This window comes from Pelobates fuscus, chromosome 13, assembly GCF_036172605.1.
Source record: "Pelobates fuscus isolate aPelFus1 chromosome 13, aPelFus1.pri, whole genome shotgun sequence".
Lineage (NCBI taxonomy): Eukaryota > Metazoa > Chordata > Amphibia > Anura > Pelobatidae > Pelobates > Pelobates fuscus.
Genome location: NC_086329.1, coordinates 78733355 through 78760007, shown reverse-complemented (window position 1 = coordinate 78760007; position 26653 = coordinate 78733355). Strand labels below are relative to the sequence as shown.

The following is a 26653-nucleotide window of genomic DNA, read 5'->3' as shown; positions in this document are numbered from 1 at the left end:
GATGTTACTGAGTTAGATAGCAGTGCTGGGTGATTGTAGCAGTGTAGGGATGTTACTGAGTTAGATAGCAGTGCTGGGTAATTGTAGCAGTGTGGGGATGTTACTGAGTTAGATAGCAGTGCTGGGTGATTGTAGCAGTGTGGGGATGTTATCGAGTTAGATAGCAGTGCTGGGTAATTGTAGCAGTGTGGGGATGTTACTGAGTTAGATAGCAGTGCTGGGTGATTGTAGCAGTGTAGGGATGTTACTGAGTTAGATAGCAGTGCTGGGTGATTGTAGCAGTGTGGGGATGTTACTGAGTTAGATAGCAGTGCTGGGTGATTGTAGCAGTGTGGGGATGTTAATGAGTTAGATAGCAGTGCTGGGTGATTGTAGCAGTGTAGGGATGTTACTGAGTTAGATAGCAGTGCTGGGTGATTGTAGCAGTGTAGGGATGTTACTGAGTTTAGATAGCAGTGCTGGGTGATTGTAGCAGGATAGGGATGTTATCGAGTTAGATAGCAGTGCTGGGTGATTGTAGCAGTGTAGGGATGTTACTGAGTTAGATAGCAGTGCTGGGTGATTGTAGCAGTGTGGGGATGTTACTGAGTTAGATAGCAGTGCTGGGTGATTGTAGCAGTGTAGGGATGTTACTGAGTTAGATAGCAGTGCTGGGTGATTGTAGCAGTGTAGGGATGTTACTGAGTTAGATAGCAGTGCTGGGTAATTGTAGCAGTGTGGGGATGTTACTGAGTTAGATAGCAGTGCTGGGTGATTGTAGCAGTGTGGGGATGTTATCGAGTTAGATAGCAGTGCTGGGTAATTGTAGCAGTGTGGGGATGTTACTGAGTTAGATAGCAGTGCTGGGTGATTGTAGCAGTGTATGGATGTTACTGAGTTAGATAGCAGTGCTGGGTGATTGTAGCAGTGTGGGGATGTTACTGAGTTAGATAGCAGTGCTGGGTGATTGTAGCAGTGTGGGGATGTTAATGAGTTAGATAGCAGTGCTGGGTGATTGTAGCAGTGTAGGGATGTTACTGAGTTAGATAGCAGTGCTGGGTGATTGTAGCAGTGTAGGGATGTTACTGAGTTAGATAGCAGTGCTGGGTGATTGTAGCAGGATAGGGATGTTATCGAGTTAGATAGCAGTGCTGGGTGATTGTAGCAGTGTAGGGATGTTACTGAGTTAGATAGCAGTGCTGGGTGATTGTAGCAGTGTGGGGATGTTACTGAGTTAGATAGCAGTGCTGGGTGATTGTAGCAGTGTAGGGATGTTACTGAGTTAGATAGCAGTGCTGGGTAATTGTAGCAGTGTGGGGATGTTACTGAGTTAGATAGCAGTGCTGGGTGATTGTAGCAGTGTGGGGATGTTATCGAGTTAGATAGCAGTGCTGGGTAATTGTAGCAGTGTGGGGATGTTACTGAGTTAGATAGCAGTGCTGGGTGATTGTAGCAGTGTATGGATGTTACTGAGTTAGATAGCAGTGCTGGGTGATTGTAGCAGTGTGGGGATGTTACTGAGTTAGATAGCAGTGCTGGGTGAATGTAGCAGTGTAGGGATGTTACTGAGTTAGATAGCAGTGCTGGGTGATTGTAGCAGTGTAGGGATGTTACCGAGTTAGATAGCAGTGCTGGGTGATTGTTGCCGTGTAGGGATGTTACTGAGTTAGATAGCAGTGCTGGGTGATTGTAGCAGTGTGGGGATGTTAATGAGTTAGATAGCAGTGCTGGGTGATTGTAGCAGTGTAGGGATGTTACTGAGTTAGATAGCAGTGCTGGGTGATTGTAGCAGTGTAGGGATGTTACTGAGTTTAGATAGCAGTGCTGGGTGATTGTAGCAGGATAGGGATGTTATCGAGTTAGATAGCAGTGCTGGGTGATTGTAGCAGTGTAGGGATGTTACTGAGTTAGATAGCAGTGCTGGGTGATTGTAGCAGTGTGGGGATGTTACTGAGTTAGATAGCAGTGCTGGGTGATTGTAGCAGTGTAGGGATGTTACTGAGTTAGATAGCAGTGCTGGGTAATTGTAGCAGTGTGGGGATGTTACTGAGTTAGATAGCAGTGCTGGGTGATTGTAGCAGTGTGGGGATGTTATCGAGTTAGATAGCAGTGCTGGGTAATTGTAGCAGTGTGGGGATGTTACTGAGTTAGATAGCAGTGCTGGGTGATTGTAGCAGTGTAGGGATGTTACTGAGTTAGATAGCAGTGCTGGGTGATTGTAGCAGTGTGGGGATGTTACTGAGTTAGATAGCAGTGCTGGGTGATTGTAGCAGTGTGGGGATGTTAATGAGTTAGATAGCAGTGCTGGGTGATTGTAGCAGTGTAGGGATGTTACTGAGTTAGATAGCAGTGCTGGGTGATTGTAGCAGTGTAGGGATGTTACTGAGTTTAGATAGCAGTGCTGGGTGATTGTAGCAGGATAGGGATGTTATCGAGTTAGATAGCAGTGCTGGGTGATTGTAGCAGTGTAGGGATGTTACTGAGTTAGATAGCAGTGCTGGGTGATTGTAGCAGTGTGGGGATGTTACTGAGTTAGATAGCAGTGCTGGGTGATTGTAGCAGTGTAGGGATGTTACTGAGTTAGATAGCAGTGCTGGGTAATTGTAGCAGTGTGGGGATGTTACTGAGTTAGATAGCAGTGCTGGGTGATTGTAGCAGTGTGGGGATGTTATCGAGTTAGATAGCAGTGCTGGGTAATTGTAGCAGTGTGGGGATGTTACTGAGTTAGATAGCAGTGCTGGGTGATTGTAGCAGTGTATGGATGTTACTGAGTTAGATAGCAGTGCTGGGTGATTGTAGCAGTGTGGGGATGTTACTGAGTTAGATAGCAGTGCTGGGTGATTGTAGCAGTGTGGGGATGTTAATGAGTTAGATAGCAGTGCTGGGTGATTGTAGCAGTGTAGGGATGTTACTGAGTTAGATAGCAGTGCTGGGTGATTGTAGCAGTGTAGGGATGTTACTGAGTTAGATAGCAGTGCTGGGTGATTGTAGCAGGATAGGGATGTTATCGAGTTAGATAGCAGTGCTGGGTGATTGTAGCAGTGTAGGGATGTTACTGAGTTAGATAGCAGTGCTGGGTGATTGTAGCAGTGTGGGGATGTTACTGAGTTAGATAGCAGTGCTGGGTGATTGTAGCAGTGTAGGGATGTTACTGAGTTAGATAGCAGTGCTGGGTAATTGTAGCAGTGTGGGGATGTTACTGAGTTAGATAGCAGTGCTGGGTGATTGTAGCAGTGTGGGGATGTTATCGAGTTAGATAGCAGTGCTGGGTAATTGTAGCAGTGTGGGGATGTTACTGAGTTAGATAGCAGTGCTGGGTGATTGTAGCAGTGTATGGATGTTACTGAGTTAGATAGCAGTGCTGGGTGATTGTAGCAGTGTGGGGATGTTACTGAGTTAGATAGCAGTGCTGGGTGAATGTAGCAGTGTAGGGATGTTACTGAGTTAGATAGCAGTGCTGGGTGATTGTAGCAGTGTAGGGATGTTACCGAGTTAGATAGCAGTGCTGGGTGATTGTTGCAGTGTAGGGATGTTACCGAGTTAGATAGCAGTGCTGGGTGATTGTAGCAGTGTAGGGATGTTACCGAGTTCGATAGCAGTGCTGGGTGATTGTAGCAGTGTAGGGATGTTACCGAGTTAGATAGCAGTGCTGGGTGATTGTAGCAGTGTAGGGATGTTACTGAGTTAGATAGCAGTGCTGGGTGATTGTAGCAGTGTGGGGATGTTACTGAGTTAGATAGCAGTGCTGGGTGATTGCAGCAGTGTAGGGATGTTACTGAGTTAGATAGCAGTGCTGGGTGATTGTAGCAGTGTGGGGATGTTACTGAGTTAGATAGCAGTGCTGGGTGATTGCAGCAGTGTAGGGATGTTACTGAGTTAGATAGCAGTGCTGGGTGATTGGCATGCCATCCAGTGAGGCAAGTGGGTGGGTGTAGGAGGAGGGGGAGGGCAGTCTCCTTGGCTGGGACTCAGTGAGCATGCTGGAGCCTGGGAGCTGCAGGACTCTCTGACACTCACTGGAGCTGCGATGCTGTGCGGAGCCCCCACCCTGCACTCAGCTGCTCCCTCACCTCCCAGGTGTCTCCTCTAGGAACTCACTCACACTCACCGCCCTCCAGTCAGTGCAGCAGCCGGGGAGATGAGGGGCAGCGGATGGACGTGGAAGCAGTCCGGGGCACAAGCTCCCAGGGTGAGAAAAAGGAGGGAGAGGATACTGCAGCAGGGAGCCTTCATCTGCACCCTCCTGTTTGTAGTATGGAGCCTGAACGGATTCTTGCAAGAAACAGGTAATTCCTTACTGCCTGGACTGGGGGGCAGGTAACTCCTTACTGCCTGGACTGGGGGGGCAGGTAACTCCTTACTGCTTGGACTGGGGGGGCAGGTAACTCCTTACTGCCTGGACTGGGGGGGCAGGTAACTCCTTACTGCCTGGACTGGGGGGGCAGGTAACTCCTTACTGCTTGGGGACAGGTGGCTCATCCAGTGCTACAATAGTAACAGTATTCTCACTGAACTTGAACCATGTAGCTATCTCTCATTGTTAGACTGTGAACAGTTACCTTTATCTCTCTCATTGCAGAACAAATAGCTTTCTCATTGCCAGGCTGGTCTGTGAACAGGTAGCTCTCTCTCTCATTGCTGGTCTGTGAACAGGTAGCTCTCTCTTTCTCATTGCTGGTCTGTGAACAGGTAGCTCTCTCTTTCTCATTGCTGGTCTGTGAACAGGTAGCTCTCTCTTTCTCATTGCTGGGCTGTGAACAGGTAGCTCTCTCTTTCTCATTGCTGGGCTGTGAACAGGTAGCTCTCTCTTTCTCATTGCTGGGCTGTGAACAGGTAGCTCTCTCTTTCTCATTGCTGGGCTGTGAACAGGTAGCTCTCTCTTTCTCATTGCTGGGCTGTGAACAGGTAGCTCTCTCTTTCTCATTGCTGGGCTGTGAACAGGTAGCTCTCTCTTTCTCATTGCTGGGCTGTGAACAGGTAGCTCTCTCTTTCTCATTGCTGGGCTGTGAACAGGTAGCTCTCTCTTTCTCATTGCTGGGCTGTGAACAGGTAGCTCTCTCTTTCTCATTGCTGGGCTGTGAACAGGTAGCTCTCTCTTTCTCATTGCTGGGCTGTGAACAGGTAGCTCTCTCTTTCTCATTGCTGGGCTGTGAACAGGTAGCTCTCTCTTTCTCATTGCTGGGCTGTGAACAGGTAGCTCTCTCTTTCTCATTGCTGGGCTGTGAACAGGTAGCTCTCTCTTTCTCATTGCTGGGCTGTGAACAGGTAGCTCTCTCTTTCTCATTGCTGGGCTGTGAACAGGTAGCTCTCTCTTTCTCCTTGTTAGGCTGTGAACAGGTAGCTCTCTCTCCTTGTTAGGCTGTGAACAGGTAGCTCTCTCTCCTTGTTAGGCTGTGAACAGGTAGCTCTCTCTCCTTGTTAGGCTGTGAACAGGTAGCTCTCTCTCCTTGTTAGGCTGTGAACAGGTAGCTCTCTCTCCTTGTTAGGCTGTGAACAGGTAGCTCTCTCTCCTTGTTAGGCTGTGAACAGGTAGCTCTCTCTCCTTGTTAGGCTGTGAACAGGTAGCTCTCTCTCCTTGTTAGGCTGTGAACAGGTAGCTCTCTCTCCTTGTTAGGCTGTGAACAGGTAGCTCTCTCTCCTTGTTAGGCTGTGAACAGGTAGCTCTCTCTCCTTGTTAGGCTGTGAACAGGTAGCTCTCTCTCCTTGTTAGGCTGTGAACAGGTAGCTCTCTCTCCTTGTTGGGCTGTGAACAGGTAGCTCTCTCTCCTTGTTGGGCTGTGAACAGGTAGCTCTCTCTCCTTGTTGGGCTGTGAACAGGTAGCTCTCTCTCCTTGTTGGGCTGTGAACAGGTAGCTCTCTCTCCTTGTTGGGCTGTGAACAGGTAGCTCTCTCTCCTTGTTGGGCTGTGAACAGGTAGCTCTCTCTCCTTGTTAGGCTGTGAACAGGTAGCTCTCTCTCCTTGTTAGGCTGTGAACAGGTAGCTCTCTCTCCTTGTTAGGCTGTGAACAGGTAGCTCTCTCTCCTTGTTAGGCTGTGAACAGGTAGCTCTCTCTCCTTGTTAGGCTGTGAACAGGTAGCTCTCTCTCCTTGTTAGGCTGTGAACAGGTAGCTCTCTCTCTCATTGCTAGGCTGTGAACAGGTAGCTCTCTCTCTCATTGCTAGGCTGTGAACAGGTAGCTCTCTCTCTCATTGCTAGGCTGTGAACAGGTAGCTCTCTCTCTCATTGCTAGGCTGTGAACAGGTAGCTCTCTCTCTCATTGCTAGGCTGTGAACAGGTAGCTCTCTCTCTCATTGCTAGGCTGTGAACAGGTAGCTCTCTCTCTCATTGCTAGGCTGTGAACAGGTAGCTCTCTCTCTCATTGCTAGGCTGTGAACAGGTAGCTCTCTCTCTCATTGCTAGGCTGTGAACAGGTAGCTCTCTCTCTCATTGCTAGGCTGTGAACAGGTAGCTCTCTCTCTCATTGCTAGGCTGTGAACAGGTGTCTCTCTCTCTCATTGCTAGGCTGTGAACAGGTGTCTCTCTCTCTCTCTCTCTCTCTCACTCTCTCATAGCTATGATGAAAAAATATTCCCCCCCACCCCCCAATATAATAATAATAAAATCAGTTCTACATTCTCAAGATATGAGAGTGAATAATTCATGCCTTATTTTACTCAGGAGGGATGGATGATGCCCCCCGGGTGGGAAATCTGATGCATATCTAGGGCACAATTGAGCTAGGTGCGATCACCATGGAAAAGTGTGTTATATCATGACAGTACTTCTCCATACCCAGAGACCTGTCCCAATATGAGCTGTGCAATCAGTCTGTGTATCACACACAACATGGGGTGCTTCTCACACACTGATACATTATCATGGAGTGGAATCAGAACGTTTGGTAACATCCTCCTAAATAATATATGCGTGTTAAGGTTGGTCTCCAAGGTCCTGCAATGTGCCAATTCACTAAAAAAAATGTACATCTTTGCAGGATCTTAACAAACTTAGATGGTTTCCAAATCCAACTTTTTAATGTGTTGGATGGCACATGAAAAGTCTTGACTGGTAGTGCAAGCTAATCAATTAACTAATGAGAGAGAGTTCACTTTAAAATGAGTTATGGTGGCTTTATTTAATATATAAATGCTGCATATTACAGGCTACACTTTTCATGTGCTACCAGTCAGTATTTACTGTGTGCTGAGTGCCCTAGCTAAGTCCTATGTCCAGGAAAAGATGTCGTATACAACATCCAGCCCCATCCATTAAAAAAAAGATTATGGTTATCTAGATTACTCATCATCTGTCAAATTGGTATATTACGTTTTTTTATTTACTTTTATACGACTGTGTGCTTCAGACAGTACCCAATAATTCTTAAATTAACAGACTCAGGCGATTGTGGAAACCAAGTATTTTCTCAGCTATCTGTGAATTAATGATTCTTTATATGCTCTGCCAAGCATTCCGTTCAGAACCTGTGAAGTCCAGCATTAGGGAAATGTTTGAAATAATTCCCCATATAACACTTTTCAAATAGTCTGTTAGAAGAAGAAAATGACTATCCGGTGATCCTATTATGCACAGCTGATTGCAATAGAACATTTTGTTATAGTGTCGTAAGATTTTTTTTTAATTAAATTTTTTAAATTCTTTATTTTTGTTGTGCGAGCTTTACATCATGCTTGAATAGCCACGACAGCCATATCGAGCTCAGTTGATAACATCGGTATGGCGTTTAGAGTTACTGCACATTTTGTAATGGGAATAATAAAAATGTAGGGTATAAGAGCAGCTTATTATCTTATAGGCAGATTAGTTTTCGTGTGGACAGTAGCGTTTGTCTAGGGCCAAGGTACAGTGGTTAATGCCATAGGCCCGTAGTAGTGGGCCTAGTGTGTGACTGTTGTGTTCTGTAAGTTGCGGCTTTTGCCTGGCCTGCTCCCTTGGGTTGGGGCAGGTGTACCTTAGCTGTTAAGGTGTGGGGAAACAACATGAATTGGCTGACTGGAGTGGTCAGTTTCAGTGTATGTAGTGGGGTGGAGAGTACGGCCCAGATTAGCGTAGGCTTTCAAAAAAATAAAATAAAACGGGAAACATAACGAACAAACAAAACAAACCAACAAAAAAAAAACTTCACTGGCAACTCCTCAGATGGTTGTTAGAGATCCTTCCTGGGTAACGACTGCCTAAAATGCATCCAAACATTCAGTGTCTCTACCCTCTGCATGCAGACACTGAACTTTCCTCATAGAGATTCATTGATTCAGTTCATCTCTACGAGGAAATGCTGATTGGCAAGGGCTGTGTTTGAATTGTGCCTCCTTGTCAGTCTCAGCCAATCCTATGGGGAAGCATTGTGATGGCTCAGGCCACCACTTCTGATGATGTCAGCAGACCGCTTGTTTTTCTGAGGCAAACAGTATGCAGATCTACAGCTTCAGGCTTGAATACAGTAAGATTTTGCTATATTTATGGAGGCATGAGGGGCCCAGGGGGGCTAGATGGTGGTTTTAACACTATAAGGTCAGGAATACATGTTTGTGTTCCTGACCCTATAGTTATCCTTTAAGACAGCCAAGTAATCAGGGAGAGAAAAAAGACTCAAACTGTGCATGATCATTTTTAAAAACAAAATCCCTTTTATTTCCTCATTTAAAATTAATGGCTGGGGCTGTACAGCAGGGGAAAGATCATGGGGCATTTCAGCTGGGGACACAGTGTCAGATATGACGCAGATTTTAATATGTTTCCACCTGCGTTTATGCTCCATGGCTGCTATTTGGTGGGACATTGCAGTGTGGGCCGTGGTGAGGTCTCGCACCTGTGCTGCGTGCATTTGTGTGAGTTGCTCTACAGTGGTGAGGCGGGCTGTGTAGTCTATGACCTCTCCCCTTACTTGTGAGATCTCCGTGGACAGCGACTGGCGTAAGTCTGAGAGGAGAGCGGTGAGTATTTCTGTGGTAATCGGGTGACCCATTGGCGGCTGTGCTGGCTTTGCCGGCCCTCGATATCCCAGATTCTCCGAGTAGTGCAGTGCAGTATCTTCCGAGCTGTCGGAGTAGTCTTCGATGTCAGCCCCCATCTTAGGCCCCGCCGTGCCATGCAGCCTCCTCAGAAGATCGCCTATGTCGGCTGATTGCCTGGGCCGATCCGGTCGCAGTTTTTTTGTTTTCTTCCCCATTAGTGTTGGGGTGTCGCTGGGCTTCTTGCCGTGCCATTGGCAGCCGTTCCGGGCAGAATTTGGGGCTTTAGGGTGCTTGATTGTCGGAGCACTGTGGGTATGCGACCGTTCAGGTTGAGCGCTGGCTCCGCTCCTCTAGTGTCGTAAGATTTGATAGTTAATAAATGTTGATAAAGTCACCCATTGTACAGCGCTACGGAATCTGATGGCGCTATATCAATAATAATAAAATAATAATTATAATATACTAATAATAAAAGTCACATTTTTTTTCCCCATTACTTTTTGTAAGATGATATGTATTTACTCAAAGTTTTTAAAGTGGTTGTCATATTTACGACCAAAATAGCCATATTGGAATAATAGCCCAATACCCCAAATCCCCAAATTGACTTTAAATTCATTACAGTTTTTGCTATAGTGAATACATGTTTGTGTGTGTTTTATTTAGTAAACACCAGCCTATCTATGTTCCAATAAGGGTTATTTAAAAGTAGTGTAGATGCAACATAATAAGTGTCTGTGTTTATGTATAATATGAGTAATTGCCTCTAGAAATTGGTATCTGTATGCCACCTGCGCCAAAAGAGAAGTGATCTAATTACTGTTCAGGAATTTTGTTACAGATAATGTATAAATAGTAGCGAGGCGTTCTGTATTGTAGGTGATTTTATTGTATAACAATTCTCCTTCGTTCTCTTTCTGACAATATAATGTACTGAAAGTCACTTTTTGCATTTTATAAAAAGCCAAACTAAATATAATTTCGGCTTTTTCCATGCTTCATGCATTTGAACATTTTTACAGAATAGCAGAAAAAAAAGGCCAAGTGGATCGTGTTCAGTTTTTGAATGAACACCAATATTGTTACTTAACCCTCTGATATGCCATACATTGGTATACTTTCTCTATTGTACAGCAATATGTTGTCACTTTATAATCCATAGTGTACGACTATGTCCATCCACTTGTAGAGCTGAGGCTCTAGCTGAATTAAGTGACATTTTGACCTTTCGGTTATATAATGCAGATTGTGATCTGTTTAATTGCTTTCCCAGGAGTCACGGCTTGTCCCGACCACACAGACAGGGCAGGATTAACCTTGGGCTTTATTTCAAAAATAAACTCCCCAAATCCATTTGTACCAATTTATATCAACTTTACACAGGTGCCCAAATTGTTGCTTTATTAGAAAATTGTGCATATGCTTTATGGGGTTCAGAAATCTAGTGGGGGAGGAAGGGGGAGGACAATATTTTTTTATAAATGGATCCAATAGGAGAACTTTATTCTGTGATTTACAAAATGTATTAAAGTGGCCTTGTCACTTTGAATTTTTTCTAAAGAGAAACCATTTAATTATAATTTCATATGTTAAGAAAATTGTTTAGACTATGGCTGAAAATTCCAAAACACTTAAACTATCATACATTTTAGCAAGCAGTGGCAAAACGCAGAGCTACAAGCAGTTTCTGATACTACATCTCATCGTTTCCCATCATCCTTTGCGAGTAACAATCTTCTCGTCAATCGCATCTCACGAGATTTCCAAAATTAAAGTGGCACTATAGTCGCCAGAACAACTACAGCTTATTGAATGTGTTCTGGTGAGTAGAATCATTACCTTCAGGCCTTTTGCTGTAAACACTGTCTTTTCAGAGAAAATGCAGTGTTTACATTACAGCCTAGTGATAACTTCACTGGCCACTTCTCAGATGGCTGTTAGAGATCCTTCCTGGATCATGGCTGCCTAAAATGCAACCAAACATTCAGTATCTCCTCCCTCTGCATGCAGACACTGAACTTTCCTCATAGAGATTAATTGATTCAGTTCATCTCTACGAGGAAATGCTGATTGGCCAGGGCTGTGTTTGAATTGTGCCTCCTTGTCAGTCTCAGCCAATCCTATGGGGAAGCATTGTGATTGACTCAGGCCACCACTTCTGATGATGTCAGCAGACCGCTTGTTTTTCTGAGGCAAACATTATGCAGATCTACAGCTTCAGGCTTGAATACAGTAAGATTTTGCTATATTTATGGAGGCATGAGGGGCCCAGGGGGGCTAGATGGTGGTTTTAACACTATAAGGTCAGGAATACATGTTTGTGTTCCTGACCCTATAGTTATCCTTTAAGACAGCCAAGTAATCGGGGAGACAAAAAAAAGACTCAAACTGTGCATGATCATTTTTAAAAACAAAATCCCTTTTATTTCCTCATTTAAAATTAATGGCTGGGGCTGTACAGCAGGGGAAAGATGGAACACTTTTTTTGAAGAGACTCTGTGCAGTGTCTTTTGTTATGATGGCACCATTCTGTTTAATAATATTTTATGTTCTAATTATTTCTATATAACTTTATTCCCTTACTTTGTGTTTAGAATTCTTAAAGGGGAAGGCTAAACAGCATAACCAGTACACTTCCCGGCACCAAGTTGTAGTGATCATGTTGCTTCGTGCTCCTTTAAACTTTTTTGCTTTACTGACAGTTACATTATTTAAGTTCTCAGTATTGGGAGTTTAATATACTTTTGATCAGAGCAAGAAAGAGAGGTGATTTTTATTTTGTTAGGTGTAAAAAGATTTCGCAGGGACAAAAATGAAGGCTGTTAACCAAAGCTAGGATTGTGGAGTATTCTTAAGGGAATAGCAAATAGGAGTCCAAAAACCAAATCTGATAAAGTTTCCAACTGCTTCTATGATCCCTATGGCTTGCGGTTTAGTAGATGGCTGTAGTTGAATCAGTACATGCACGTATGGTGTTTTGTTGGCAACAGGTTTGCCAGATCACTCATCACAATTTACCAACACTGACATTGGACTTTCACCTTTCACATTGGACCTTTCACATTGGTTCATACACTGGAGTAAAGAATGTTGCAATTAATTGAAAGGTACTGAATCCCCTCATTTCCCCCCTCACTCATTTTCGATTCCTTTTAATCTGCTAACTTGCTGTCAGTGTTTTTTTATTTTTTATCTGGAGGGCATTGCAAACTCTTTGCAGAATATCCTGTGATGTGGGCCGCATCAATGCTAATTGGAGTCATTTTCCTTTGAAACCTCCGGTTAAGACCACAGAAAAGTGAGTTAGTGAAATGCTCAGGAATAAAGATTAACTATCCTGAAGCGAGCCTTCATTCTCTGACAGACATGGGCAACGTTAAAAGCTGGAAGCAGTCTTCACATGGGGGAGTTTTATTCAGCCATATAAACTACAGATCATGCATTGTCTTGTGAGTTTGGAAGCTCTTCAGTGCTACCCATTTTTCAGCCAATCTTTTGTCTTTTATGTGTTGGATTTTATTCACCTGTTAGAATTCTCTGAGGCTGAATAATCTGAACACAACATTGTAGCGGTGTCCACAACCACAGCTAAGTTAGCACCCCCTAAATCAAAATTTTTAAGAAAAACTTATGCATTTTGTTAGATCTTTGTTAGCTCAGTTGTTCTTTGCATGGATCCAACTTAGAAGATGATCACCCCCGCCCACCACCCAACAAGAAATTGGACAAAGAGTAAGCTGTTTTGTTGGCTATTTGTTAGATGATGTATGATCAGCTTGTTGTTTGTTAGATCTCCCATGATTACAGAGGTATTAGGTATTTAATGAGTGTGGGACTTGCCACCATTCATGAAATTTGCAGAGGAAAAAAACCCATTCAAGTTAATATAATTTGGTTAGATCAAGTATTTTCTTTCAATCGACCACACATAATCATAAAAATATTTCACATAATTACAAAACTATTAGGTGTTTCATAATGGAGGGCCAGACCCCCTATATGAAAGCATTAGGCAAAAGAAGGGCTTACAGATCTGTTAGATTAGGTAAAATCAAGTGGTTTTTAAGTTTGGATCTTGCTTAATTAGAGAAATTTTACATAATTACATATATATGTTATTTAATGCTATGAATGGTTTAGGCAAAAAACATTCAGCCTATGTGAGATCTAATGTAAAGACCAGCTGAACTTTCTTTGCCTAAAACTTTTATTGGGGCGGGAGGCTAGCACACCTTTATTAATGACCTACTATCTCTGTAATTATGTGAGATCAAACTTAAAAAGCACTTCATCTTAAAGGAACACTATAGTCACCTAAATTACTTTAGCTAAATAAAGCAGTTTTAGTGTATAGATCATTCCCCTGCAATTTCACTGCTCAATTCACTGTCATTTAGGAGTTAAATCACTTTGTTTCTGTTTATGCAGACCTAGCCACACCTCCCCTGGCTCTGATTGACAGAGCCTGCATGAAAAAAAAAACTGGTTTCACTTTCAAACAGATGTAATTTACCTTAAATAATTGTATCTCAATCTCTAAATTGAACTTTAATCACATACAGGAGGCTCTTGCAGGGTCTAGCAAGCTATTAACATAGCAGGGGATAAGAAAATCTTAATTAAACAGAACTTGCAATAAAGAAAGCCTAAATAGGGCTCTCTTTACAGGAAGTGTTTATGGAAGGCTGTGCAAGTCACATGCAGGGAGGTGTGACTAGGGTTCATAAACAAAGGGATTTAACTCCTAAATGGCAGAGGATTGAGCAGTGAGGCTGCAGGGGCATGTTCTATACACCAAAACTGCTTCATTAAGCTAAAGTTGTTCAGGTGACTATAGTGTCCCTTTAAGTGTTGTGTCCACATACGTTTGATTAACTAGTGTGTGTGCATACAATGTACACACAGGAGTCTCACTATGCGTTCACTTACCTTTGTTAACCTAAATAGCAGTTCTCCTGCGGTGCTTGGCCCAAGTCTAAGTCAGTCATGGGTGAAGAATCCACTGGAACTATTACAAGTTGGAGAAACCTAGAAAATAAAAAACATTTTACTAGCAAGAGTCCACAAACTAATGGAAAATTGTTATGGGGAGAAAATATAAAATTGTATTTTCTGATGCATTCTGGTCCTAGTTCCAGAGAATGCGTCCGAGAGAAAATGAGACCTTGAATGCGTTTACTTGCAATGAATACATGGGCAACAGAGACGCAGCAACAACAAATACAGGAGTCTTGCAATTGTGATGAAGACAAAATTCCAGTGCATGAAAAAAAATTAAAACATTCTCTTTATTAAACAAAACAAAAATGATAGATATTCCAAAACCATAGCTTCAGAAAAAGATAGGGCATTAAAGGAACCCTATAGCGTTAGGAATACAAACATGTGTTACTAACTGTATAGTGCCTCGTAGCAGTTTAGGTATCCAGCTCCCCTTCTGAGTGCAGAAAAAGTGTATTTCACTTGCCTTTTACTTCTTCCTGCCTCGCTCTCCTTGATGCGGCCTTGGCTCACTCTTGATTATCTCAGCCAATCCAATGCTTCCCATAGGACATCAATGGAAGGAGGGTAGCGTGCATGTGCAGCTAAACGCCAGCATTTGATTGAGAACAGTTTGACTCGGTTCTCTACATGAAAGTGTCTCTGGTAGCTGTTTGGAAGATCGCGGCCACTAGAGGTGTGCAGACATTGTAGTTTGTACGAACCCTGTTTTACATTGCAGGGTTACAACTACAGGGCCTTTACAGGGAGACAACTTCTGCCGTTTAGGAGTTAATTTCCCTGTGTGTCCCTGAGTTGCTTTATTATATGAAATGTATTTGTCAGGTGTAAGATAGAATTTGGATCCAACTTGAAAGCTTAGTAGATTCCTCCAAGGTTTCTAGAATATGATGTTCCAAGCGGGCACTTATAGTGATCTATAAATTGATATCCGCATCTTCCTACCCACTCACTTATTCTGCTGAATATTCCGTGTGCTTGTGCAGGCTGCTTACTTTAAAGTAATATGAGATCAGAACTATTATTTGCCTTTCTTCTGCTGGCCTCAGTAAAACTCAAATCAATGTATACTCAGTATTTGACTTTTTTAGTGCCCTAAATGCATAACTGCAATTTATTTTTGTTCATATTCAATAAACGCCTCTTTGCTGTTCCAACTATAAACATCTGTCCCATACATCCCTAATTGGTGTCCCTAATCCTCATAGATTTTAAGCTTGTTGTGAGCCAGCCATTTGTTTACCTTTTCCCCTATTATTGTAAAACACTGTGGAATATGTTGGCGCTATATAAGTGCTACTGGGCTACTGCTACTGACCGTGTCTCCTTTTTGCATACAGGCTGCGAGCTGTTTAATATTGCTGCAATTGTGCAAAAAATAGCTGATGTTGCCTGTTTTCCTAAATTCTATATTTCTTCTACTCTAGCTATGGTAAAAGGAATCACATAATTGAGGTCCCAACGTAGCTTTATCCCATAGGAACTTGACATATTTGGAAGCAAAGGTTCCAATTATGTTTAAAGTGGAAGATTCATGTGTCTAGAAATCACACCATTTTATAAAACTGCATCTTGAATCTTTATTCATTTGATGCTTTGTTTTCTTGTATATGTAAAGATTTAGCAATAGACATCACAATCCAGTTCAATCCTGGCACAGCAATATCACACATTGTACTGAAGGAGGAGAAATAGAAACACAATGTGATGGCAGATCAGAACCATTTGGCTCGTCTAGTCTGCTTAATTTTCAAAATACGGTACTATCCCACGCATGCTTAAACTCCTTCACTGTGTTAACCTCTACCACTTCAGCTGGAAGGCTATTCCATGCATCCACTACCCTCTCAGTAAACTAATACTTCCTGATATTATTTTTTTTAAACCTTTGTCCCTCTAATTTAAGACTATGTCCTCTTGTTGTGGTAGTTGTTCTTCTTTTAAATATTGTCTCCTCCTTTACTGTGTTGATTCCCTTTATGTATTTAAATGTTTCTATCATATCCCCCCCTGTCTCATCTTTCCTCCAAGTTATACATGTTAAGATCCTTTAACCTTTCCTGGTAAGTTTTATCCTGCAATCCATGAACCAGTTTAGTAGGCCTTCTTTGAACTCTTTCTAAAGTATCAACATCATTCTTTATCTCTCCATGCTCTCTTACAGAGAGCTTAAAAGGACACTATTGTCATCAGAACAACTACAGCTTATTGCATTTGTTCGGGTGAGCATAATCATTCCCTCCAGGCTTTTTGCAGTAAACACAGTTTTTTTCCAGAGAAAATGCAGTGTTTACATTACAGCTTGGGGATACTTCCACTGGCCACTCCTCATATTTTCTACTAGAGGTGCTTCCTGGGGAGTGGAACGGAATGTGCATGCGCAGCAAGAATGCACATGGGCGTCATTCAAACAGTCCATAGGAAAGCATTTCTCAATGCTTTCCTATGGACGTTCTGCACGCTGGATGCGAATTTCGCATCCAGCGTCACAGAAGCGCCTCTAGCGGCTGTCAGGAAGACAGCCACTAGAGGTTGGATTAACCCTGCAATGTAAACATAGCCGTTTCTCTAAAGGGTTAAACACTGGGGGACCTGGCACCCAGACCACTTCATTGAGCTGAAGTGGTCTGGGTGACTATAGTGTCCCTTTAATTTGGTACCGGAAGCCACAACCCAATATGTCATGGATTTTATCTCATGAAATCCGGATTGGTCAACCTATACATGTAGTTTTTAATAATGTTTATTTTGCACTTATAGCATTTCTTACATTTCCTAAATAAACTGATTAGGATAAACCAGAAATAGCTAAAGACCATGCAACAGAAACCCGGAAGAAAATAAATTAAAAAAATAATATATAATAAGAAAATTATAATATTTGCAGTCATAAATATTTCTTTTCAAACAGTCCATACTACTTTGGCCATTTTTCCGTACTTTTTATTTATATTTAATTATAGTTTGTTTTACCATAAATAAGGATGAGTTCGAAAATATGGCAAACTGAATAATGGGGCAAAGTTCCAAAATTATTGCAATCGCCATGGAAACTCAAGAAATCAGTAGGAACATTCAGTTGGTTTCCGTAGTGATTGCTCTACTTTTAGAACTTCTGTTTCATTTCTGACTACTATAAATCTCCACCACTGTGTTTTGTGCATACATTAAATCTGCAAAATGTTTTTCTTAAAATGAAGTGTGATTCTGTGCATGGAATTTACCCCAATTATAGCAAGTATAGCAAACATCCAGAAGAAAATGTGAACGTGTATTCATATTTTGCACGTCATTATGGAAGTCTATTAATAACTAGATACATTGGAGAAGTAACCATAATCGGTATGTAGTGTTATGCATATAATCCTCATTATAGTCTGCTCATAAAATAAAAATTGCAGACGATTTCCACCATACATAGTCCAAAAGTAATATAATATACTGTATAAAAAATGTTTTAGATGATACATTTGGGTTTTCTTACTGAAGTGCAGCACACGCTGAGGAGTTATTGGTGTTTTGACATTTTGTCAGTGACTTGTTACCTTTCTTAAAGGACCACTATAGTGCCAGGAAAGCATCCTCGTTTTCCTGGCACTATAGTGTCCTGAGGTTACCCCCACCCTCAGGGTCCCACTCCCGCCGGGCTCTAGGGGGTGGAATGGGTTAAACGTACCTCTTTCTCCAGCGCCGGGCGGGGGACTCTCCTCCTCCTCCTCCTCGGCTGAATGCGCATGCGCGGCAGGAGCTGCGCGCGCATTCAGCCAGTCTCATAGGAAAGCATTATCAATGCTTTCCTATGGACGCTGGCGTCTTCTCACTGTGAAAATCACAGTGAGAAGCGCGGAAGCCCTCTAGCGGCTGTCAATGAGAGCCACTAGAGGCTGGATTAACCCTATTATAAACATAGCAGTTTCTCTGAAACTGCTATGTTTATAGAAAAAAAGGGTTAAACCTAGCTGAAGTGGTCTGGGTGCCTATAGTGGTCCTTTAAGGTATAAATCAGTTCAGTAATAAATAAATACATTCTATTGGACACTCAAGGCACAATAACCACTTAATCTCCGTAAAGTGGTTATAGTACTTGAAATCCCCAGGAGCCATCAGTGTTTAATTGTTACTAAATGGTTCAACATTTAAATGAGGATACCGGTTAACCCGTACCTGACCCCCGCTTAAATTATAGCAGTGGCGCTTTAGCCATGGCAATTTATACCAGCAACGAGCGGCTGTGATAGGCTGATAATCAGGGTAAATGTTGGGCTGTGTGCTGTATATGACTGACATTCAGCATTAAACTATTTATATATGTTTTAAAACTGAATGGAGGAACTACAGCAAGGGACTCCAGGCTTTGTAAGTACATCAATGAAATGAAGTGGTTATAGTGCCTAGCCTGCCCCTCTAAACAAAAATCAAAGGAAAGATGGATTTGGGCCCCTGAGGCCCTATAAGTTAGAATGTAAAAATAAACATGAGCTTCTTCAAGTGATTTCTCTTTGTTTTGCAGGGTTCTCCCATGGAGACCAGAGAATTTCATCGGAAGTGTGGCGGAATAGGAGGCTTATGGCGTCAGAAAATGGGACCCAGTCAAAAAATTGCACAGAACCAGGTAACCTGTTGCATATATTTATTAACCCAGATGATCCAGCCATTTTCCATTTCCATTTTCCATTTGAAATTTTTCAAATACTAAAATGACAAACACTTCAATATGTCCTCCAGTAGCTTTAGTCATTTTTTTTTTTATTTTTTTTCACAGTGCAGTATTTTAAACTCATTATTGATCAAAGCTAGCTTGTTAATTTTGAGGTTGTCATTCACTATAGCCTATTGCCAATAAAAACAATATTGCTGAATTTATTTGAGGATAATCTGGACCAGTCTTCATATTTTGCTATAATGCCTGCATGATGGGTTTGGAGTTGTGCATCATATGCATCCTTCTATTAATTATTTGCTCAGGTCAATTTGGATTTTTACTTACAAAGAAATTAAGCAAAATATATCTTTTTTTCTTCTTTTTTTTTAGTGCGAGAACAATGCCTATTAACGGTTTCTCTTTGCCTGTGTGTCTATTGACAGGAATTAATAAACAAGCCAATTTTTCTAAACAAAATATCAGGGTCTGTGAAACCTTTAGATTCATATTCAATGTAGATCGTGTGCTCTGATTGTGCACTCTATCAATCCATAGATACACTCCCATAAGGAACTGGCTGTGTGCCCATTTAGTGGCACAAACATGGTTATTAGGAAATATAAATGTTTCCATAACAGAGCATTTATTTCCCTACCTTGTTTCTCTGCAGTGTTTTCCCGCTTAAATTATTATATCTCTGTCACAAATAGTCAAGGCATGACTTGAGCATTGACCAATAACCATCGCTAGAGATTCCAAAGAACCATTTCTTGTTTCCTGCACAGTGGAATGTTGGGAGCTAGTCCTCAAATCACAGACTCTGATTGGCTGCTGACATTGGCTGCCTTCTTTTTGAATCAGCAACTGTAACTGAGGGTTTCACAGATGATTCTTAGATGGCCTCCTACACACTGAAGCTGCCAAAACTTTGTGGTAACTTTGCTTTGCTTTAAACTCACATATGGAAAGAAAATTTAAGGTGACCATGATTGTGTGTGACTTTTTATCAGTTGCTATGTGTGATAATTTGAACCTGGCTGTGTGATTACTTGTTTACATAATCAATATCCTGTAGTTAAATTGATCCTGTCATGCTATCTAAATTGTATTTATTTGTATCATTTTTGTCTGAAATGGAATGCTGAATAGGACTTATTTGTGTTTATTGCTTGCTGTAAGACACTCACTTGAATAACGTCTTCTGTTAAAGAAACTTTGCAGGGTAAAAGTGCAAATTACCTGATTCTGACAGGCCTGTTCCTCTAAATCCTGAAAATAAAGGGGCTTGGTTTTATATTTTGCTTTTTAGAAGATCAATGATTATTACAAAAAAAAAGCATTGTAAGTACCATACTACTTTGGCTCATTGTAGTGGTTATGGTGCTGTGAGTCTATGTAGTGGTTATGGTGCTGTGAGTCTATGGGTGTCATCCTCTGGTGTTAACGCAAACAGTTTATGGAGATGTTAAAAAAATATTCATCTTCTTGTTATCCATTGTCCGGCCCTTTGCATCAAATTTATACTTCAGAGTTATCTAATTGTTAGATTTGATTATCCATCCTAATTGTACTGCAATGATTAGCTGCTTGGACTAATCTACCCCCAACTCTTACAGCCATTTGTTTCTGTCATAGTTGGATGAATGTGTACAAATAATGAAGAAACGTAATCTTTTAAGTCCTATTGACTGATTATCCATCATTTCAGTCTGGTTTTAAAGGAACACTTTAAACACCATAACCACTACAGCCCACTGTAGAGGTTATGGTTCCAGGAGTGCCCAGGTGTCCTCCCAAGACAATTTATCAAACCATTTGTGAACAGTTTGACTGCTTAGCTAGGGACAGCTGGGCACTAGTTGTAGTCTGTTCTGAAACCAAAATTTCTTTCTAGAAACGTCTGTTTGTTGCACTGAGCCAAGCCTTGATATGCAGGTACAGCTCAAATGCTGAGAGTGTCAGCTGAGCCTTGCAAACTGTTTGAGTATTTACCCTGAGAGAGAGCAAGGGCACTCCTGGCACCATAACCACTGTTGTGAGCTGAAGTGGTTATAGTGCTTGAAGGATTCTTTTAAGAATCTTGTTTGAGAATGGAACCTTCCCCTTGTTTAACCCCTTAAGGACACATGACATGTGTGACATGTCATGATTCTCTTTTATTCCAGAAGTTTGGTCCTTAAGGGGTTAATAACTATGGCCAAATCGTGCTACTGATGCTAAATAACATAAGTACTAATTACCTAAAATGTATGGTTTTTAGATTGGTGGTAAAAATGGTCACGTAAGAAAATTGTCAAAATTATCTAGGAGGTCTACTTGAAAATGCAAACTATATTCTTACAGGTGAAATTGATCAGGTAAATTATGGTTGAACAAAAACATAGCAAATATGGCAAAAATACTTGCACAATTAGGCTATGACTTTAAGAGGTTAAAATCGATACCTAGCAGGGTAACTGCGTGTCTTGTATTTTTATTTTTTTATTCACAGTATAAAGGTTTTATTTATACTTTGTTGAAGGTATTAGTATAGGATGGTGTTGGCCATTTCCCCCAAATCATTTTGTATAGGTGCAATTGATTATCCATCAAAAGGTAACATATCTCCATAGAACCTCGGTTATTTAATTGAGATGTTATTTCATGCCAATTTTGATAGTCTAGCTTTTTCCAATTTCTGGCTTTGCATATTTTAGCTGCCAGCATAATATGGATAATTAAATTAAAGGGAAACTCCAGTGCCAGGAAAACAATCCGTTTTCCTGGCACTGCAGGTCCCCTCTCCATCCCACCCCCCAATCCCCGGTTACTGAAGGGGTGAAACCCCCTTCAGTAACTCACCTGAGGCAGCCACGATGTCCCTCATCGCTACTTCTTCCTCCGCGCCGCTCCTCCCTCTGATTGTGTCGGCCGGGGAGACCTAATGCGCATGCACGGCAATGCTGCGCATGCGCATTAGCGCTCCCCATAGGAAAGCATTGAAAATGCATTTCAATGCTTTCCTATGGGGAAATTAGCGACGCTGGAGGTCTTCACACAGCGTGAGGACGCCCAGCGACGCTCTAGCACAAGTTTCCTGTGCTAGAAACCAGGAAGTGCCCTCTAGTGGCTGTCTAGTAGACATCCACTAGAGGTGGAGTTAACCCTGCAAGGTAATTATTGCAGTTTATAAAAAAAAAATGCAATAAGAGTAGTGGGAGTTGGCACCCAGACCACTCCAATGGGCAGAAGTGGTCTGGGTGCCTGGAGTGTCCCTTTAACCCCTTAAAGACACATGACATGTGTGACATGTCATGATTCCCTTTTATTCCAGAAGTTTGGTCCTTAAGGGGTTAAGTGTAGATTTGTCCATTTGGGGAGGGTCTAAATGGAGAAGAAATATATTCATACAAAATTCAAGAGTTTATTTACAACATGGGGCACTTGTAGCATTTGTAATTGAATTAAGTATTTTAGGCTCAATAAATGACCGGTTCAAACAATAAAAAAAATATCTTAACCAGGGTGCTCACTTTGTGCAAAGACAGAGACAGAGTTCCGCTGTTTGAAACCCCTTGTGTCGGTACAGTAATTCCAAATGAAGCAAAAAAGTAGCTTGTACTCCTGGGACTACATAAAAGTTTTTTGTTTTTTTTTATATTTTATTGGTTGCACAAATTAAAACTATAAATAGTGTGAACCACTGTGGCTCCAGCCCTGCAAAAAAATCAATACACCACGTAATTTATAAAGCGAGAAATACATACCATCCTACAACCTCCTGACATGCTTCATGCCTAATAGTGGCACGTTCATAAGGGTGAATAAGTGTCTATATTAAGGTGAAACGTGTCCGTAGGTTGCAGAATAATGTGTATTTTTCACTTGATAGATTATGTACTGTATTGATTTTTTGCAATGCTGGATCCTCAGTGGTTCACACCGTTTTTTCTATAGTCGTAATTTTTGTAACAAATAAAATATAGAATTGTATGCAGTGCTAGAGCTTATGCACATTTTTTTCATTTTATTTTTACATACATTTTTAACAATGATTGGCATATCAAATCTTCATGTCAAACTTGTACTGGTTATTAGATTTAGATACAGTTATACTTAAATACAATTTTCCAAAATTAAAATCTATGTAATATTTCAAAATGTTTAAATGATAATATTGATGTGCCGCTGGAAGATTATGTGCAATACATATTTTAACTGCTAACATTAACCATTAAGCAATTCTGAATATGTTTTCCTGGTAGTTTAACAGAAAAGTTTACGTTGTTGTTGTTTTTAAATTAAAGATTCACAAAGTTTGCTTTCAGCTTCTCCAGCTGTTTTTGGCTTACACCTGCTCTTTCACATTCCGGGGTCTTTGCATATTTTTGTGAGCGGGGCCCCAAGGCTGCAGAGGGGGATAGACTTAACTGATGTTATTTCCCCAAGCACCGTGTAACGGATCATCTGGCACCCCGACTGGGTACCTCCGTTGCTGGATGCTCCTAGCGCTTCTTGAGGATTCCAAGCACTCTAGCTGACACCACAACCACCGCAGGCCAAACCTTTCTTCCTTCAGAGCGAAGCAGGAACGAGCTCTTAAAAGAGCTTAGGAGTGATTATAGCAAGGGAATATGCAGAGCATAGCAATCCCTTGTAGCAGATTCCCCCAATAAAAGACAGGACTCCAAAATGAGGGTGAAGTAGAACTGTCTAAAACGTTATTTTCCTTGGGACTAGCCCATATGGTCATTACATTAACATTGCTGTGAAAACTCAATAAAATTACAAACATAATTACATATTTTTAAAGAGGTGGGGGAGACAATAATTAAAAGAAAATATCTCATATGCCTGCAGAATTAGCAATATGCAAATCTACCCAAATATGCAAATGAACCAATCTTGCTATTCGGGTAGTGCATATTGCTGTTGCTACCAACAGAGGGCACTAGACAAGCTCCATAGCCAAATCCACCTAGCTGGTAGCAAACCTCAGCAGTACAGGAGAGCAGGCAATACATCCCAGGGGCCATCCCAGGGGTCACATGGCAGGAGGCTGGCAATCAGTCTTCTCCAATGCCCAGTGGCGAGGCTGGTTCTGCCACACACCGTGATATATATATATTTTTTTTAGATCCAGGTGCTTCAATGCTAGGAGCCCACATCTGCTCTAATGACTATAGAGGATCCTGTGTGACTTCAAGAGCCTCAACATATATTGTCTCACAATGAGCACCACAATGTCTTATACCTCAGCTCAGTTTATTTACCACGATGCTAACAAGGCATTTGCCTTGGGCGGCACTTTCAGGGGGCGGAGAAAAATCACCTCCCAAGTGCCTTGGCAGATGCCTTATTAGCCTCCTTCATGGGGGGCACAAAAGCTGGATGTCTGACCACCTCAGGACCATCCCCCCAGGCTTTCAGATGCTCACATTGCGGGGGGCGCGAGTGAGTGCTGTCCTCTGAGCTCCTCCTGCTCGGCTCCATCACGACCCGCAGTGATCCCCGGAGCTAGAATATGACATCACTTCGGCTCCCGGCAGCACTAAGTGGTGCTTGAGGGACCTGAGCAGGAGGATTACAGCTCCCTCGCCGCCTCCACTGTGTGCCAGCAGCAACTAGTCTCATTCAACCCCAGGGAAGAATCCACTCCAGCTCTCCCAAAGGTAAGGAGGCTGGGTGCATTTAGATTTAAAAAAAAAAAAATATTATATATATGTGTGTGTGTGTGTGTGTGTATATGTATATGTATATGTATGTATATGTATATATATATATATATATATATATATATATATATATATATATATATATATATATATATATATATAATAGCTGCTCACCGGTCTTGTTAAAATCCAAATGTTTTATTCAATCATGTTTAAAATCTGTGACCAACGTTTCAGTCCCCGCTCGGGACTTTCCTCAGGGTCAGACAAAAAATTATAGGACAACACACAATACTTGCAATGTATGTCAATATATAGCCATAACAATAATTAAGAGTGACTCACCCAGGTGCATGGTGTCCTCGGCGTTTCCGCCGTGTATACTTCCGGGTGTGCGCATTAGGTGTGAGCCCAGCTCCGCCCCGTTTCCTACGTGTTAAGGAATCTGCTAATCAGCAGGGAGGGGGTGCGGCATATCAAACGCGCCTATAGCAACGGCTATGCTTCCGGGTGTGCGCGAGCACTCATCCCGAAGCTCCACCCTCATGCGTGCCGCATGAATACCGGCCAATGGGGCGTTGCTAGGCAACGTAATGCGGACAATCCACTTAATGTGTATTTAGGGAACTCCATGTGTGAGTTATAATAGTGAATATGTGTAGATGATAGTAGATAGGATATTAATAAATATAATATGACATAAGGTGAATAGAAAAACCTATAAAGTTTTATCTTATAAAGACATATAACATAAATATATAGTGCCACTAGGAACACATATAGTTGATGTAACTAGTGTATATAATGTTGAAAGTGCTGTGGAGGATACTACACTAGGTAGTATTAAAGTGATACCGTGCCATAAATAAAGTGCAAAAGATTGTGCAAAAAACTGTTGTGCAATACATGAGTAAAGAAAATGTCACAACACTTAACATCATTGCCATAAGGATAACATATTAATGATACCCTTTAAAAGAAAATATATGTCTATAAGCCCCTGTAGGGGGTGATAGCCTATATGTCTAAAATTAAAAAATAAAATCATACTGGTACTAGTTGGGGGGGGCTAAATAAATGAATAATACGGAATGTTTTCATTCAAACCCCTAGGTGCCACCGTGTCTAACTGGTATATCCAGAATGCTTCTTTCTGAAGCAACATTTTGCCTCTATTTCCACCCCTCTTGGGAGGGGGGATGTGGTCTATACCCACGACCTTGAGGGAGGATAGAGGGTGTCCTTTGTCCAAAAAATGTTTGGCCACGGGTTTGTCGGAAAGTCCATCCCTGTAGGCCAACCTGATACTGGAACGGTGGCCCCTAATGCGTTCACATAATTGTGTCTCTGTTTTTCCCACGTAGTATAGACCACATGGGCACATCAGTTTGTATATAACGTAGGAAGTTTTGCAGGTAATGGTGTGCTTAATATCGTAAACTCTATTGGTGTGTGGATGATTGAAAACTCCAACAGCAGCTTAAGAGTGAACTCCTTAAATATAAAAACGAGCTAGTAAAGTTCAAAAAGCAGAAATACGAGAGGGTACAGCAAGATTACCAAGACCACCAGGTATACAGGTGGTTATCCGGCGATCGACCACCCAGACCAAGACGCTTCCGCAAAAGAATTATACGCCCGAATATCCCTACAATAGACATTACATCTGGAGAATTGGCGTCAGATAATGACACTCCAACAAACACGGCACCTTTTTTAGATGTAGCCGAGACGGGCACAGTAACCAGGAGCCGTATCCGAAGCGAAGAAGGCATAGAACCAGGAGAGGGGGCAAGGGCCAAAACAGTACCCAGGGGCAAACCACCTCTCAGGAGAGAACGCCCATCTTTAATCTTTCACATAGACACTTAAGCAACATGGAAATCTCCATTCTCAGCAAAGGACTTTCATACGTTCCCACAAGCAATCTCAGCCCATTTCAATGGAGCACTGAACTTTTCCAATTTGGAAGGCACATGAGACTTAAAGATCATTTTCACCACGCTGCCAAGGATACTACCAGGTCCAATGATATGGATATTGATAAATTCAGAGTCAAATCGACATTTGATCCACCAAGCAATAAACACTCCATTAAGACATTTCTCACGACCACAGCCAAGTTGACACAAAATACTGCTGAGACATTCTACAGCACAACATAATATCACTAAACAAGAAAGAAACTCGTTGGCTAATCTGGCTAAAGATCACACTATCGTGATCCGCCCGGCGGACAAGGGAGGAGGCATAGTCCTTATGGACTATGCCGATTATGCTGCGGACCTTAGACAGCAACTCCAGGATGCAAACACATATTGCCCACTTCCGGGGGATCCAACTACAAATATCCAGAGGAAAATTATGGATGTCTTAGATATGGCCTTAAGAGCAGGCTATATAGGAATAGATCTCTACCGATTTT

The 26653-nt window shown here is 41.9% G+C and overlaps 1 protein-coding gene across 2 annotated transcripts in view; it reads left to right on the top strand.

Moving 5' to 3' along the window:
• The first annotated feature begins 3959 nt into the window (after nucleotides 1-3959).
• Nucleotides 3960-26653, top strand: part of SLC24A4 (solute carrier family 24 member 4) — a 188043-nt gene continuing 165349 nt past the window's right edge. For both annotated transcript variants that reach the window (XM_063440501.1, XM_063440500.1), the window contains exons 1-2: nucleotides 3960-4265; nucleotides 18443-18544. In XM_063440501.1, coding sequence (XP_063296571.1) covers nucleotides 4118-4265; nucleotides 18443-18544 — 250 coding nt within the window. In that variant the 5' untranslated portion in view covers nucleotides 3960-4117. The remainder of the gene's footprint in view (nucleotides 4266-18442; nucleotides 18545-26653) is intronic.